At 46.3% G+C, this 16260-nt stretch overlaps 3 protein-coding genes across 3 annotated transcripts; all 3 read left to right on the forward strand.

Moving 5' to 3' along the window:
• Nucleotides 1-507: 507 nt before the first annotated feature.
• Nucleotides 508-8691, forward strand: SERLADRAFT_398326 (uncharacterized protein; the record flags this gene model as incomplete). Its single annotated transcript, XM_007321967.1, has 4 exons — nucleotides 508-561; nucleotides 8215-8314; nucleotides 8377-8636; nucleotides 8658-8691. The coding sequence occupies 2 exons, from the start codon at nucleotides 8500-8502 to the stop codon at nucleotides 8671-8673; spliced, it is 153 nt and encodes a 50-aa protein (XP_007322029.1).
• Nucleotides 8692-11073: 2382 nt separating this feature from the next.
• Nucleotides 11074-13397, forward strand: SERLADRAFT_475761 (uncharacterized protein; the record flags this gene model as incomplete). The annotated part of the gene is made up of 7 exons (XM_007321968.1): nucleotides 11074-11281; nucleotides 11333-11479; nucleotides 11528-11644; nucleotides 11703-11971; nucleotides 12029-12110; nucleotides 12162-12291; nucleotides 12348-13397. 7 exons carry the CDS (start codon nucleotides 11126-11128, stop codon nucleotides 12527-12529), a joined length of 1083 nt encoding a protein of 360 aa, XP_007322030.1.
• Nucleotides 13398-14699: 1302 nt separating this feature from the next.
• Nucleotides 14700-15241, forward strand: SERLADRAFT_398337 (uncharacterized protein; the record flags this gene model as incomplete). The annotated part of the gene is given in 5 exon segments (XM_007321969.1): nucleotides 14700-14835; nucleotides 14898-15015; nucleotides 15062-15104; nucleotides 15166-15200; nucleotides 15218-15241. 4 exon segments carry the CDS (start codon nucleotides 14795-14797, stop codon nucleotides 15168-15170), a joined length of 207 nt encoding a protein of 68 aa, XP_007322031.1.
• Nucleotides 15242-16260: the final 1019 nt, after the last annotated feature.

The raw sequence follows: 16260 nt of genomic DNA on the forward strand, positions 1-16260 counted from the left end.
TCGATCCCCATCACTCCTCTTGCCCTTGAACTAGAGATTACAGCCGGTGTCTTATTACTTTTATCATTCTTCTTCTTATTCTCTCTTCATACTCACGTTCTATCGTACCTACAACGAGGTAGACTCGTTGTCGACCCTCAAGAAGATATCCAGATGACGTAGCCACGATCCAGTGCTATGTCTGGGAATACTTCGGAGGAATATTGATAAGCGAAGAAGGTAGTGAATCAGCGCCTTCTCATGGGCTTACTGATACAGCCAATCGCATATCCCTTACTCATACGTTTTCTTATACGATTAGTAAACACGATAGATCGGACCACTTCCTCTCTTTTTTCTTATTGGTTAGTTAGTTGGTCAGACCACTTTCCCAGTATTTCCCTTTCTCGGTCTGACCATCGCCGTTCACTATATAGAGAAGTATGTACTCGATGTATTGTTCTCTAGTTCAATATTAGTTTGGATTTGCGCTCTTACCGATACTCTTCATTCTCATACTCTGATTCACCGCCTTCAAGGAAGGACTTGACCAGACATTGAGCTTTGTTATATAGCTTCGTATTTGTTGCCTGACAAAATATTGAACTCACCTACCTCGAATCCTTTTCCAGAGCCCCTCTTTGGAAAACCGTTTCCTTACACCCTGAAAAAGACTGTCGTTGCCACTGCACCGGTCTAAACCTTCATCATCACCTTCTCCACCTCTCTACCATCCCTATCCCTCTCCTCACTATCGTCATCGACCTCTCACTATCCACCCCATTACACCTATTGTCGTTCAGTCTTCTCAAACTGGACGCCTTCTCTACCATCACCACTCTCGTCCAATTCTTTGCGTTCTTTGCCATCATCAGATACCTACAAACCGGACTCGTCAGCGACGTCGTGTACCTCCATCGTGTCTACCTCCCAACAGTTCTCAGAAGAGTGGGTATCAGAAGCGGACCGCAGACACCAGAAAGATTTCCTCGCAGCTCTCAACAAACCGCTCCCGGTCCTCCCCGTCCCTACCGAAGCCCGTACTCCAGACGCGGAAGGAACGATCGAACAGATCACTGAGTTGTATCAAGACTCCTCTGCTTCGTCTTCACCAATTGATCCGATCGAGGATATCATCCTCGACATAAACGACGCACTCGCTCTCACCCAATCCATCTTTTACCATTCCGCCATCTGTAGGAGAAATTCTCGCAGTCTCGAGGAGATACTCCAACATCTCCGACAGAGCACGGAGAGAACTTTTAATCTTCATATCCCTGCGGCACGAACAAATTCCGTTGATAGACTACTTCGAGAGCCTAGTACGCCCGAGTTACGAGAACACTCAGAGGGTTAAGCTTTTAAAAGGAATAGCCAACGTACAAGAACGAATCCTGCAACTTATTTTGCAGAGCCACATCCCAGATCTTCTCGATCTTTATCGAATCCGCCCTCTCATTTTTCCAGACATACCCAGCCGCCTCCTCCCTTACGACTTCGAACACACCTTGCTTTGTGGCATTGTGTTAAGGAAGAGGCCTAACGAGGAACCTACCTACGATATCACGTCCTCATTTTTTACATCTGACTACTACGACACCTACTCCGCCTCTCCTGTCAGTTACCAACCCATCCAGTACTTCTGCATCGGCAATCATCTGGACCACCTTTCTATTGTCCAATATCTGACACGACTTCGCCGAACTCTCTACCTCCCTGAAGTCCACGATCTTGACGCATTCGGGCCGCGGTTTGGTCTTCAACACAGCACTTCTATTATCATTGTCACGCCCTCTACTAAAGATCATATTCGACGAGTTGTTGCTGCATTAGCACGATTTGATCAGCTCATCGCAACTGCTCAGAGGAAATCCCGTGACGGAGAAGACTACACAACCGAAATCGACAACATTCGACATGTTTCAGAATACGTCGACGAATATTACTGGATCCTAGAAATCCTCACTCCATTCGTTGTTAACCAACAATCTGATCACCCCGAACGTTTCATTGTTACAGTACTCCAAAGCGATTTCTGGGCCGTTATCAACCATAGCTCACGAACTCGTATCTATTCGCAGTACTCTTACACCTACCAAGGTCGGAGAGGAGAAGCACCGCTCATCCCGTCGGTTGAACAACTTTTTGCACCTTGCGCAGAAAGGATAGAACGAGAAACAGGAAGTTCATTAACAGATATACTTGGAGGAGAATCTAGCAGCGAAACCGAGTCGGAAAGTGAAGAGTCTACTCAAAGCGTAGAATACTGGAGACCCCGAGAAGCAGAAGGAGGAGACTTCCCTAGTAATTTTACGTTTGACCCAGACTTTGAGTAAATAAAAAAAAAAAAGACCAGTTATCTAGAAAGACTTGTTATCTAAACCCGTTATCTAACCCGTTGAAATCTAAACCCGTTATCTAACCCGTTGAAAATCTGGAGCCCTATCGAGAACCCCGTCCTCTGGTCACTCCCGACACACCTCCCCCACAATCTCTAGGAGCTGCGGCTGAAGCTCTAGAACCAGACGATCTGTATCAATCAGCAGGACCAGAAAACTTTCCTCCCCCACCTCCAACTCCAGAACTTGAAAACCAACCCGACGATTGGCTCGATCAGGAATCTTTGGACCTTGAACCTGATCTAGCAGCAGCAATGGCCGACGAAACAAATCAAGGAAGTAAAGCTGTCCTTGCCACTCCTCCATTCGAATTCATCGGTAAAAAGGAAACATACGTTGACTGGAAGAACGCATTAGCAAACTACTTTTTCGCCTATCCCAGAAGTTTCCAAACCAACTCCTCCAAAATCCTCTTTGCACTATCCCGGATCTCGTCCGATAAAGCCAATGACGCCTGTCACACATGGAAGGCAAATTTCAACAACAAAACCGCAGTGCTAGGAGACCTATTTGCACCGCGAAATTGGGGAACTATCTCAGAATTCATCAAGGAATTAGATAACGAATTCTTGGACCCCCATCTCAAATTGAAAGCAGAGATTGCCCTTCACGATTACGAACAGCGAGAGATGACGGTAGACGCATATTTTGGAGGACTCGAATCCAAACTCATGGAAGCGGGATTACCACCAGACGCAGATGAAAGTTATCCGTTCATTCACAGTATCCTTCGCCGCAACCTCTCTCAATTCCTTCGTGATCGTATCTCGCAACAGGAAAACCTACCCACCACGTACTTAGAGTGGAAGGCAGCGGCAAGGAAATGGGAACAGCGAAATGAAGAGCTTAATCTGGAAAGGAGGAGAGATAAACCACCTCAACAGAGGCTGCCAATTCAGTACCAACGATATCAACCGCGCTATCAGCAGAACCAACACTACCCTCCGCCACAGCATCGACAGACAGTACCGCGAACAGAGACGCGAAGACCACAGTATATCCAACAGCGACCGTATTATACTCCATCTCATAGACCACCGCCCCAGAATGCAGTCCATCCAAACACAGCAGGAACGTTTGGAGGATCAGGTGTACCTATGGAGATTGGGAGTTCCAACACGCAGAGACAACATCGGCCCAACCCGAATGTTACTTGTTACAACTGTGGCGAACGAGGCCACATTGCTAGAAATTGCCCACATGGAAAGATGGCAATACGATATATGGAAACGGAGGAAACCAAAGACACTCCCACTACATCGTCATTAAAAGAAATTGAAGCACCCCCGAAGGATTTTCAGAAAGGTCAGGAGTAAGCACGGACTCTCTGACCCGAAATGTTGTATTTAACCCTCGTACATTACCAACGACTGCAATAAAACGAGTTGATCAACATCTACGTGCTGTAACCGAAACCTACGCGAAGCCACATTCACCGGAATGGCTGGCCAGACGAATCAAAGACCAGAAACCAGAAAGAGCAAGAGCTCTGTTACGAAACTGGGCCCATAAAGATCACTACGAGCATATCACCCTGCAGGCGATACAGATGCTGAGGAACCACGACGAAGAGAACATTATAGAACGCATCCATGCTTACACCTCGCCGCACCACCCTACGTCAAAACGAAGCCTCCATATCATTTCTCAAGTCACTACCATAGACGACAGACAGACATTCACCGTCCCAACCCTTATCGACTCTGGTTGCACCAACTCGGTTATCGATCGAAGCCTGGTTGACAAGTATACCCTCAATACTACGCCTCTGCCCGTCCCTCTTGACGCTGCAGGAGCCGATGGTCGATCCCAGAAAGTAACACACTATATCACTCTTCACATCAATGTGAAAGGGAAAGAACATTTGATAGATGTCATCGTAGCATCTCTACTTTCACCACGCATACTGCTTGGATACGACTGGTTGATACTGACGAATCCAACAATTGATTGGTGGACCAACAAGATTACCTTCCCTGCTGATGATCCGGAGTATCATCCTGAAGAAGGGGATAAAGTTCTAGCCGTCGATCTCGAAACACGAATTATGGAGATAACACAGCTAGAATTGAACGCATTTGCCACTAAAAGTCAACAAATCGCCGAATCCTCCGAAAAGGCAAAGTCAAAGCTTACTTTCCGAGATGTCGTTCCTCCAATCTACCATGAATTCGAACCCGTCTTCACCAAAGAATCATTTGACAAACTTCCCCCGAAACGTCCTTGGGACCATGCAATTGAGTTAATACCCGAGGCTAATGGTCTTGACTGCAAAATGTACCCTCTTAGCCGAGACGAACAACACCATCTAGACGAATTCCTTAACGAAAATCTAACAAGTGGACGGATTCGAGTATCCAAATCACCTTACGCATCGCCATTCTTCTTTATCAAAAAGAAAGATGGCTCACTACGCCCTGTCCAAGATTATCGCAAGCTGAATGAGCTTACCATAAAGAATCGCTACACCCTCCCCCTCATATCCGAACTCATCGATAAACTCAAAGGTGCCAATTACTTCACGAAACTAGACGTACGATGGGGATACAACAACGTCCGAATCCAAGAAGGAGACGAACACAAGGCCGCTTTCAGGACCAATCGCGGCCTGTTCGAACCCCTCGTCATGTTTTTCGGACTTACCAACTCGCCGGCAACCTTCCAGACCATGATGGACCACCTCCTAAGAGAACTGATCACGGAAGGAAAAGTTATTGTATATTTAGAGGATATTATGATCTTCACGGAAACACTCGAAGAACATCGTCAAATAGTCACCAAAGTCCTCCGTATCCTGCAACAAAATCAGTTGTATCTCAAACCAGAGAAGTGCGAATTCGAGAAACAGGAAGTCGAGTATTTAGGCATGATCATCTCCAAAGACACTATCCGTATGGATCCGTTAAAAGTCGCAGCGGTCGCTGACTGGCCCGCACCAAAGAACAAAAGAGAACTCCAATCATTCTTAGGGTTCTCCAATTTCTATCGACGATTTATCAAAGTCTACGGACGAATTGCGAAACCACTCACTGTGCTCACCGGAAAAGTTGACTGGACCTGGAAAGACGAACAAGAAACGTCCTTTGAAACGTTGAAGAAAACGCTTACTACTGCCCCCACCCTTGCTATACCAAACGACGACAACCCATTCAAACTAGAAACTGACGCCTCTGACTTCGCTGTAGGAGCCGTCCTATCCCAGAAACAAAACGACAAATTCAGACCCATAGCATTCCTCTCGAAAGCCCTTACCGCTGCAGAACGAAACTATGAAATTTACGACAAAGAGATGCTCGCAGTCATGATGGCGTTAGATGAATGGCGACATCACCTTATAGGATCGAAACACCCCTTCACCATCTTCACAGATCACCAAAACCTCCTCTACTTCCGTCAACCTCAGAAATACAATCGACGCCAAGCTCGATGGTCATCCCAGCTTGCAGATTATAATTTTAAGATGGAACACGTCAAAGGAAATCAGAATACGAAGGCCGACCTGTTAAGCAGACGGATCGATCATCCTAAAGGCACAAACGATAATGAGGATCAGATACTTCTCCCAGACGTACATTTCGAATTACTTGACACCAACGAAGGATACCTACCAGATATACGTCAAAGCTTCCAGAAACAAGACGACGTAGTAAAGAAGAACTTGAGAGAGAAGCCGGATACCTGGAAGATGAAGGATAGGATCGTCTGGATCAAGAGAGAGTCCGCGACGAGTTCCTACCCGATCCCTTTAGCTGACCGAGTATACGTTCCCCGAAATCACGAACTAAGGGCGCGAATATTGAAAGATCATCACGACGAAGCCCTAGCCGGGCACCCAGGAGAAAGAACGATGTTTGAACGAGTAAACCGAGAGCTCTGGTGGCCAAGTCTTCGTACAGATATCAGACGGTATGTACGAGGATGCGAGAGTTGTCAACGCACCAAGGCACATCGGACAAAGACTAACGCCCCTCTACACCCGAACCCGATACCAGATCGGCCTTGGCAGATTATCACCACCGATCTCATAGGCGCATTACCGGAATCCAAGGGCTACACCGCCGTTCAGGTCTTTGTTGACCGATTTAGTAAAATGGCCCATTTTGTCCCCACCTTCGTCACTCTCGACTCGGCCGGTTATGCACGTCAACTCCGAGATAATGTAATACAACTCCACGGAATTCCTGAAAAGATCGTCTCTGATCGAGGTCCTCAATTCATGTCTCGATTCACAAAAGACTTCTACGACCTAATGGGGATAACACCAGGCCTCTCTACAGGCTATCACCCTCAAACAGACGGACAATCCGAACGGATCAACCAGGATCTAGAGCACTACCTCCGCGTTTTTATAAATCATCGACAAGATGACTGGGCAGACTGGCTCTCCATTGCTGAGTTTACATACAACAACCACCTCCATACCGCAACGAATCAAACGCCTTTCTTTTTGAACTATGGGTTACACCCAAGAACGAATATCACCACCACGTCGTCCCCTCGCTCCGCTTCTGCAGCAGAATTTAGCGAACAAATGAAAAAACTCCACGATATCACGAAATCCTCCCTTCTTGTAGCAAACGAGAATCTGAAGAAGTATTACGACCGCAAGAAGTCCCCCTCCCAGGAGTACCAAGTTGGCGACAAAGTCTGGTTAGAAGGGCATAACATCACAACGAATAGACCAATGAAGAAATTGGACGATAAACGCTTCGGACCTTTCAAAGTCACCCAAAAGGTCGGACCCTCCGCATACCAACTCGACATCCCTAAAAGTTGGAAGTCCATTCACCCCGTATTCAACGAAGCCATCCTCTCACCATACCACGCTCCCGAATTCCTCAATCAACCAATTTCCTCACGACCACCACCCGAGATTGTGGAAGGAATAGACGAATACGAAGTAGAGAGTATAATCGCTTCTAGACCGACTAAACTGAAAGGTAGTAAGCTCGACTACCTAATTCACTGGCATGGTTATCCAGTCTCCGAATGCACTTGGGAACCCGACACCAATCTTACGCATGTCACTGATTTACTCGCCACCTTCCACAAAACAAATCCCGCCGCCCCTCGTATTATTACCGCTTCTCTTCACTTCCGTCCTTACGAAAACTACACCGCCACTTCTAAACCGCCGATGCTTTTTGATTGGATTAGTAATAAGTTCCAAAGTGCCGCATCCGGACTCATGAGGACACGAGTCTTATAAAAGGGGAGCTAATGTGAGGAATCAATTTTTCTTATCGCATTCCCGTCATGTCGTGGTTAGCAGATTCGATCCCCATCACTCCTCTTGCCCTTGAACTAGAGATTACAGCCGGTGTCTTATTACTTTTATCATTCTTCTTCTTATTCTCTCTTCATACTCACGTTCTATCGTACCTACAACGAGGTAGACTCGTTGTCGACCCTCAAGAAGATATCCAGATGACGTAGCCACGATCCAGTGCTATGTCTGGGAATACTTCGGAGGAATATTGATAAGCGAAGAAGGTAGTGAATCAGCGCCTTCTCATGGGCTTACTGATACAGCCAATCGCATATCCCTTACTCATACGTTTTCTTATACGATTAGTAAACACGATAGATCGGACCACTTCCTCTCTTTTTTCTTATTGGTTAGTTAGTTGGTCAGACCACTTTCCCAGTATTTCCCTTTCTCGGTCTGACCATCGCCGTTCACTATATAGAGAAGTATGTACTCGATGTATTGTTCTCTAGTTCAATATTAGTTTGGATTTGCGCTCTTACCGATACTCTTCATTCTCATACTCTGATTCACCGCCTTCAAGGAAGGACTTGACCAGACATTGAGCTTTGTTATATAGCTTCGTATTTGTTGCCTGACATATAGTGTGTTCCTGTGTGCGCCGGAGTAACTAACTCTTGGTTGTTACACTGGACCCAATCCATTATTTCCCCACCCAAGCGTAAATGTAAGCTCTCATTTTCTCGGACTTATGATCATGTACTGACCTGCTATCTACTATTCTCTTAGGGCCGCATTCAGTGGTTTCGTCACCAGACGGTTATTTCAGTGGCCATTGATTCGCTATTCCAAACCTAGGAAATATTTGGGTTGGCATATGCACTCAATCTCGAAGCCAATGACTACCTCAACATGGATAGCATCATCGCAATGGCCGCTACTGCACTGTACACCGCTCTTCAAGATTTCCGTGGTGGGTTCTATGTTCCAATTTCATTCAAAAGTGCTACCTACCGCAAATTTTACACCGCATATCTGACTCAAATCCGCCAACAAATTTGCAATGATACTTCGGACAGGGAATAATATTTAGAGCTGGTACATTTTATCCTGGAGAGTGGTTGAGCTGTCGAAACTTGCTGCATAATATATTCTACTAATTACTTTCTACTAGTTTACCTGATGATGTGTTAGAAGCACATCATCAAGAAGCTTGTGATGACAACAATGCTGATCCATAGATAAGACTTTTTTGTAGATTTTTGTAGATTTTTTGAACGCTTTTCATATCTTTGTATCTTTGTCATCTTATCTATGGTGATAATTGTAATCTAGTACTCTAAAGATACGCTCTGAGATATTTTCGTTGGCCTTGATAATCTCGGACTAAGCTCAAATTGGTATTATTTCATGTTAAAATACAATTTTCTTTGTTACGCCTTATAGGTGCAGCCTCCAGGCGGCTCAAGGCCACTTGAGGCTGACATTTTTATGCGGATGTATATTTTGTCGTTTCCGACTGGGAAATTTGAGGATTGTAAGTCGGAGCAAGATTCTCTGGTGGCGCTACCTTCCCTTTTCTTCACACAAGCATGCATGCCGCATGTTGTAGTAAATCCATTGCAGGTACAAGTACTTCGCGGAGACTAATTCAGAAAACCCTTCTCAACCTGAGCCATGATGTTGCTGGATCTTAAAAGCCGAGTGTTTTCCATACTGTTTTCCATACAACGCTACCTTGCCCCAAAGTTTCACATCATGGAGCGCAAGGAACCATACACTTGTATCGATGCGCTTTTTCAAGACAACATTCACAAGTACCCAGTTGCTCAATGGCAAGATATGATGACGCGGTTACCCGAGGACGTTGCATCTCGCTGCTTCGTTCATACGCTCGAGTTCTGTAAGGAAAGCAGAGGTGCAGAACATGAGTTTTTGTTGGCATATATCCGCCATCCAAACCCCAATGTTTCCACTCGCTCGTTGGTAAAGATAGAGCGCTTCGTTAGCACTGATCAGCGCCAAGCACAGAAGAGGGAAGGTGAGAGCGAGTCAGGGGATCCGAGGAAGACAATCGCGCAGCTATCGTCCTCCGTTGATAAACCAGCCTATGATTCGATGACTGTCGTTACGGAGGGCGCAGAAGGACGAGCAATGTTGGCTGCCACCCAACCGTATGAGTGCCTTGGCACAATCATTTATCCTCACCAAGTTGACACTCCTATACCCAATGTCTATCACCTCTCCATACTTGCTGGTATTATCAGTGGATATTCGCCCTACAAACTATATGGAAGCCAATGCTACTGGTTTGCGCACACACTCTGGGGGAGTCTGTCCAGACTTTTTCCAAATGTCAAATTTATTGACAACCAAAGAGCATCTGAACGCTCAAAGTGGAGAATAATACCCGTTATAGTTAACGATGATGTGGACGAAGTGTGCGAGAAGTATCACATAGTTTGGCGAACGTTTCAGGAACGAAAGGAAGAAGAACAAAACCGTCACCAGGAAGTAAGTCTCCTAATGTATGTCTTCTCAAGTTTTCATTAAACTGACTGTTCGAAACAGCACACTCAACAAGTCTGGCAAGGAGGCCGAGAAGAAGGCCTGCAAGAAGGCCGAGAAGAAGGCCTGCAAGAAGGCCGAGAAGAAGGCCTGCAACAAGGCCGAGAAGAAGGCCTGCAACAAGGCCTGCAACAAGGTCTGCAACAAGGCCGGCAACAAAATCAAGACGAAATTGATCGGCTGCAACGACAGCGCCAACAGGACAAGGAGCAGGTGCGACGAAAATATGAGGAGCAGCTGCAACGACAGCGTCAAGAGGACAAGGAGCAGCTGCAACGACAGCGCCAAGAGGACAAGGAGCAGCTGCAACGACAGCGCCAAGAGGACATGGATCAGTTATATCAACGGTTTAAACGGGAACGAGAAGAACGGGAGTAGCTTTTGAAGGCGAAGGAAGAAGGGCACGGAACCTCAGGAGGGCTGACTGGGTAGCACTAATATACCACTCAATCTGTAGCTCGCATGTAACTTCATCTTTTCCAAAGCTTTAGCACTGTAGTATCGATCAGAGTAGACTCACATGTACAATATTGCATTCTTGGCCAAGTGCTGGGAGACTTCCAAGAAAACTTCTGTGATTATGATGTATTGAGGATAGCATTGTTGCACGAATACACAAGCGGGAACAAACGTGATCTCAAGTATCTGTATTCAGAAGGTCTATGGGAGTATCATCGAATAACTTTTCCACATCATCGACGTTTCTCAAAGAATAAACATGGATGACACGGCCACGAATAGACTGACGACAGCAGAGTAAGGCAATGGCCTTGTAGAGACTCCAGTCTGGCAGTATTTTCCATGAAAATGTTCCCACTACCAACCTCTGTCTTTAGACTCGGCGCAGAGGTGCAACTTGAAATCAACTCCACGTCTCATCTTCGCTATATTCATCCGATTCGAGATCGTGTGAACCACGTTGACCATTGTATAATTAGAACACGATTGCTATTTTATTACTCCAGTACACATGGACCTTCAGTACGACAAGAATACTTTACCACGTGTAACAACCTCCATATTGCAAGTGCATACAGATGAAGTATGGAGCATAGCTTGGAGTCATACCGGTGAATACTTGGCAAGCGCAAGTAAAGATAAGACAGCCATTATATGGCGGATTGGAGTACGTACACTTTCCCAGCATTCACCAACCACCATAAGATGATTTTTTCAGTCCAAGTCAGAACCATCAGTGCGGGAATGTGCCCCAGAATTAACCTTGCGAGATCACCCGTACTCGGTTGGCTGCATTGCATGGTCGCGGGATGATTCAATCCTACTTACAAGTGCAGACCACCTCATAAAGATGTGGGACGCAAAAGTACGATTGTTTTCACGCTATTGTAGACGATGCTAAATCCAAATTCAGAGTGGAATATGTTTGCGAACACTCGATGCTCATTCTGAGACAGTTTCAGCCCTTACCTGGCTTCCAGACGGCTCTGGTTTCATTTCGGGTGGGCTAGATCGCAAGATTATTCTATGGGTACGCAGTGCCATCGTTATTTTTGTGGTGGACACATTGCTTCAACTTTTGACTTTAGGATGCTGAGGGAAAGGAGCAGGACTCATGGGGCATAACAGCTATGCGCGTGACAGACCTTGCAGTTAGTCCTGATTCATTGCGCTTGGTATCCGTGGGCATGGACTACGTCGCACCTACGCCACCAGCTCACGACTCTGAGCATGGCCATGGGCGGGATACCTCACTTCCTACTGTAAAAGACGGAAGCGGCGCACCAATAGCAAACATGCCAAAAGGCCCAGAGAACTGCATGATTATCTATGATCTGGCTTCAAAGCAGATGGAGTCGTATGTGCTATTCGTCTCGTGCGTCAAGTGTGGCTGTTGATGTCTTGACTCCTGTAGATCCATACGACTAGACGGCCAGCCGACTAGTATCAAGATATCTGACGACTCGCGTTATGCTCTCTTCAACCATGCTCCTGACGTGAGATGTCCTTCGGTTTCTACGAAAGCTTTTGTGCTAATGTTGATACAGGAAATACATCTATGGGACCTTGCTGCAGGTCAACTTGTTCGAAAGCTAACAGGACAACGTCAAGAGAGCATTGTTATCCGGAGTTGTTTTGGAGGCATTGACGGCAATTTCATCGTCAGTGGCAGCGAAGGTAAAGTCAACTATCATCAGCTACGTATATCGCTAACTTGACTGATTGTTTTTCAGATGGCAATGTATATGCGTGGCATAGAGACAGCGGGTCACTTCTCGAAGTACTATCTGGCCATGGTGAGGGAAGCGTCAACTCTGTGGCTTGGAATCCACGCAACGAGCAGATGTTTGCATCGTGCTCCGACGACAAAACTATTCGCATTTGGGAAGTCCCTTCTACTGGCACACTTGAATGATTATCTAGTCGTGTAGGCTCTCAGCCAGAGCCGACCTCTTGATGCATTGCTGTATCATCTTGGAACGTTGTCTGTAGAGTTGTGAACCTGTGAACAAAATTCTTGGCTGGCAATATTTCTATTTGTCGTATGCCTCTCAAAATGTGTACAAATTATAATTAAATACCATTAACCGTGATAAGTTATTGCATTTTATTGTACAGTGCGACAGGGACAGGGGTCGGTAATATTCAACTACGGGCGATGTGCTAAGCTTGATCGAAATCCTGGCTAGTGGCTACAGAACAAATACTGAATAGTCGACCAATAGTTTAATATGCGAGGAGTCGAATAATGGTGAAGGTGTGAAAGTGTAGAGTCTACAAACGGATCATTTATCTAACGTGGTACGTGTAGAAGTCGTCGTCTTTCCGGTCAGTTGGGAGTGAGCGCGATGTTTTGGCATAAAAAGAGAGGCCATGGGGTCTTTTTTGGGCACTGTCGGCGCTTTGGACGGTCGGGTTTCGGAAGATAAAGACGGCAGCTGTAACGAAGATAGCGCCACCTTTGTCGGTGAAGACAGGACAGAAAGGGACTTTTCTGGCGTGGCGGAGTTCTTTGCATTGGGGCGTTGGGGTGACAGAGGGGTCGTCGAAGAGCTAGGACTGGTGTGAGGTTGATATTGGCGATATGTTATTGTCCTGGCTGTCATTTCGCCACCAGATGAAGTCGACGTGGGGGGAGGAGGCTTAGCGCTAGGTGCGCCGGGAAGGACACGCTGCCTCTTGCCTTGGATCATAGGAGGAACCATGCGTGAGGTGTACATAGTCCGTTGGAGTTTAGACGCTTCGGACTTTGTCTTCTGAAATAAGGTTTTCACGATAGGGCCTGTTGACCCTGCGACGAAAAATGAGGGGCCATGATGTTATAAATATAACTCATAGTGAACTTACAGCTGGAGCCGCCAGTACGGGAGCGTTTTGTAGGAGGCAGCCGATCCGTTAGTTTGACTTCTCGTTCTTTCTTGCGCTCTTCGGCTTCCATGCGTTGACTACGGAGTCGAGAAGCGACCTCTTCGAGTCTTCGTGCTTCAGCAGCGCGGAGGATCTGTGAGTTTGGAATAAGATCGTCGACGAGTTGAAAGGGCGTGATGTTAAATACATAGTATTGGTCCCGCCATGAGGTTGGCTCTTCTAATTCCCCAAGTTGATAGCGGTCTTTCGTTAAGGGATAAGACTTGAAGCACAGCTGTTTCCATAGATCTGTGGACAATAGGTGATTACTACGAAGAAAACAAAAGATGAATCATAATCACTGACCACACGTATCTTCCTGGATGTACTACGCGGCAACTGTCAGATGGGAAGCAGCGTAACAAAAGGGGATGCTTACAGGAGACGATTGTTCAAGGCGAAGAAGGGTATCTGCAGAGCAGCTTTCAAGTATGGGCTCGATAAGTTCATACCGTAAATCCTGAGAGTCACCGAAACCGCTGATAACTAGAGATTGCCAGCTGATCAGTCATGATAGGAGTTTGAAGATGGAAGAAAGTAGTGAATTACATTCTACATGTGAGGCAGCAACTAAAGCCATAGTAATGCCGTCAGCTGACGCTTAACGCTGGTAAGGAATCGAAAAAGGAACTGACCTCGTTGACAGTATTGGACAAGACTCAGCACACGGCGGGGTGGCGGTTCCACTTCAGAGGACATTACAACAATAATAACACGGAGCAATAAGGATATAGATAGGTTCAGAGAACGTTCAGGTCAAGTTGCTGGAGCACATATATATTTCCCGTCAATCGAGGTGCTTTAATAGTGTCCTTCCACGTGGCTTTAATACTTCCACACTGTCCCTTTTGGCAGTTGCCGTGAGCGTGGCTGTTCCTACCAGACGCCTCCCAGCCCAAAACACTGTGGGCCACAGGTATTCTCCGGGATCACTGGCAATGAGTCTTGTGGGAAGGGATACGGTGGATGATTGGTTACGGCTCAACTTTCGAGCCCGGCCAATGTCCGGCATAATATTTTTCAAAATCCGATGTACCTTCAGCTATTATATTTGTATTTAGCAAAATTCGAGCAAGGCCTTTGATGGGCGATCAACGAAAATACATTTTAATTAATTTCTTTGATCCAGCGAGTGTGATTTGGGCAAAAGCCAGTGTGATGAGAGATCGAGCGAGCGTGCAATTCAACATGTCAACATAGGATTTCAAGCGATACAGTAAGTACATGTCATGTAAAAAAAAATCCCTCTCAGCCACGAACACGACTGGACATGATGTCAATCTCTTGTGATGTTCTCATCTTTGTAGCCGAACTCTGTGAAAAAAGAGGTGACATGAGATGTAGTAGAAAGGATCCATCAGAAAAAGAAAACATACTGCTGTCTGCAAGGAAGGGAGTCCGAAATATACACAATACTGGTTGCATTTGTGCAACAAGGGGAAGTTGTCTAACGTCGCCGTCCAGTTTCCTTCGCCAAAATTATCGGCAAAGTCTCTGGGAAAGGATGAGAACCAACCACATGGAGGTAATAGAGCCTTACTTGGTAGTGATAACCTGGCAGTCAGTCAATATTCCACCGGACCCTGACAAGTCAAATGTAAGTACGAAAAGGAAAGCAAAAGAGACTAGCTTATATTAACTTACCTTGAAAATCTGAGATGAACACAAGGCCTTGCGAGAAATGATATTGAGTGTGTTGTGCGAAGCATAGGAAGGTTGCAATCTCCAGTTCAGGCGGAGCAAGTTTGTGCCGAGGAGCTGCACTATTGTTATTGATATACTTCACGAAGTTACCGTTTATCTTCTCCTCGAGAAGATAAACGGCATTACGCAACTCTCTGCTGTCTTGGGGGATGGCCAAAGCGGCGTGGACGACTCGAAGTCGGGGGATTGCCGGGGGAGGACAGTCAAGGGGCCTTCGAATAAGCTTGTCGTCGACGAAGTTATAAACTAAAGCCAACAGGCTTGTTGCCCAGTAAAGGCAGTTAGCCTCGTCGAGCATCTTCATTAGCTCATCCTTGATGGCCAGTCGTTTGCGCCCGCCTGAAGGACTTGATGGTGTACCACTCTTTTCGGCTCCCTGTACTGTTTCTCTGTAAAAGCAACGTTTTGCTACTATAGCCTCTACCTGTAGAATATTTTCCTCTGCTGGCAGAGCTTCAGTTAGATCATATGACGCTGGGTGGCATGTCTTGAAGCTACCGGCTGGCCCCAGCATTGCTTTTGAGCTGCAGTCAACTGTTAAAGTGACTAGAGGGCGATTGACCTTGCTCATGACATCGAAAGGGACCCGCTTCTTTAGAAGCTCAGTGAATGGGATCGAAGGGACGAGGAACAGGACATAGATTCCTATGTCCGTATTTACTTCACTAGCACGTTAATAGATGTTTTAGATAGAAATATAGGTTGACTTACATATCGGCTTTGCTAGGCGTCGAACATCTCCTTGTGCCTTCATGACACGCTCAAGAACTGCCTTGTCAGGCATGCTGAATGGCGGGATATTGGGATTAGTAGCAGCCTTGGAGAAAAGTCTTGAGGGCAGTGATTGGCTGCTAGAGCTTGAGGGAGTGAGGGGGCGTAGTTCAGACGTCTTGATGGAGTGTTTGCTGTGGAATAGGCTTGACATTGATGCTGTGCTGCGTGTATTGTTACTACGACTGTCATATTCACCCTACATGTGGTAAGTATCGTCTCCAATAATGTGAGGGCCATTGGCATACCTCCTCTGACACTGGT

Source organism: Serpula lacrymans, assembly GCF_000218685.1.
Source record: "Serpula lacrymans var. lacrymans S7.9 unplaced genomic scaffold SERLAscaffold_12, whole genome shotgun sequence".
In the NCBI taxonomy this organism is placed as follows: Eukaryota; Fungi; Basidiomycota; class Agaricomycetes; order Boletales; family Serpulaceae; genus Serpula; species Serpula lacrymans.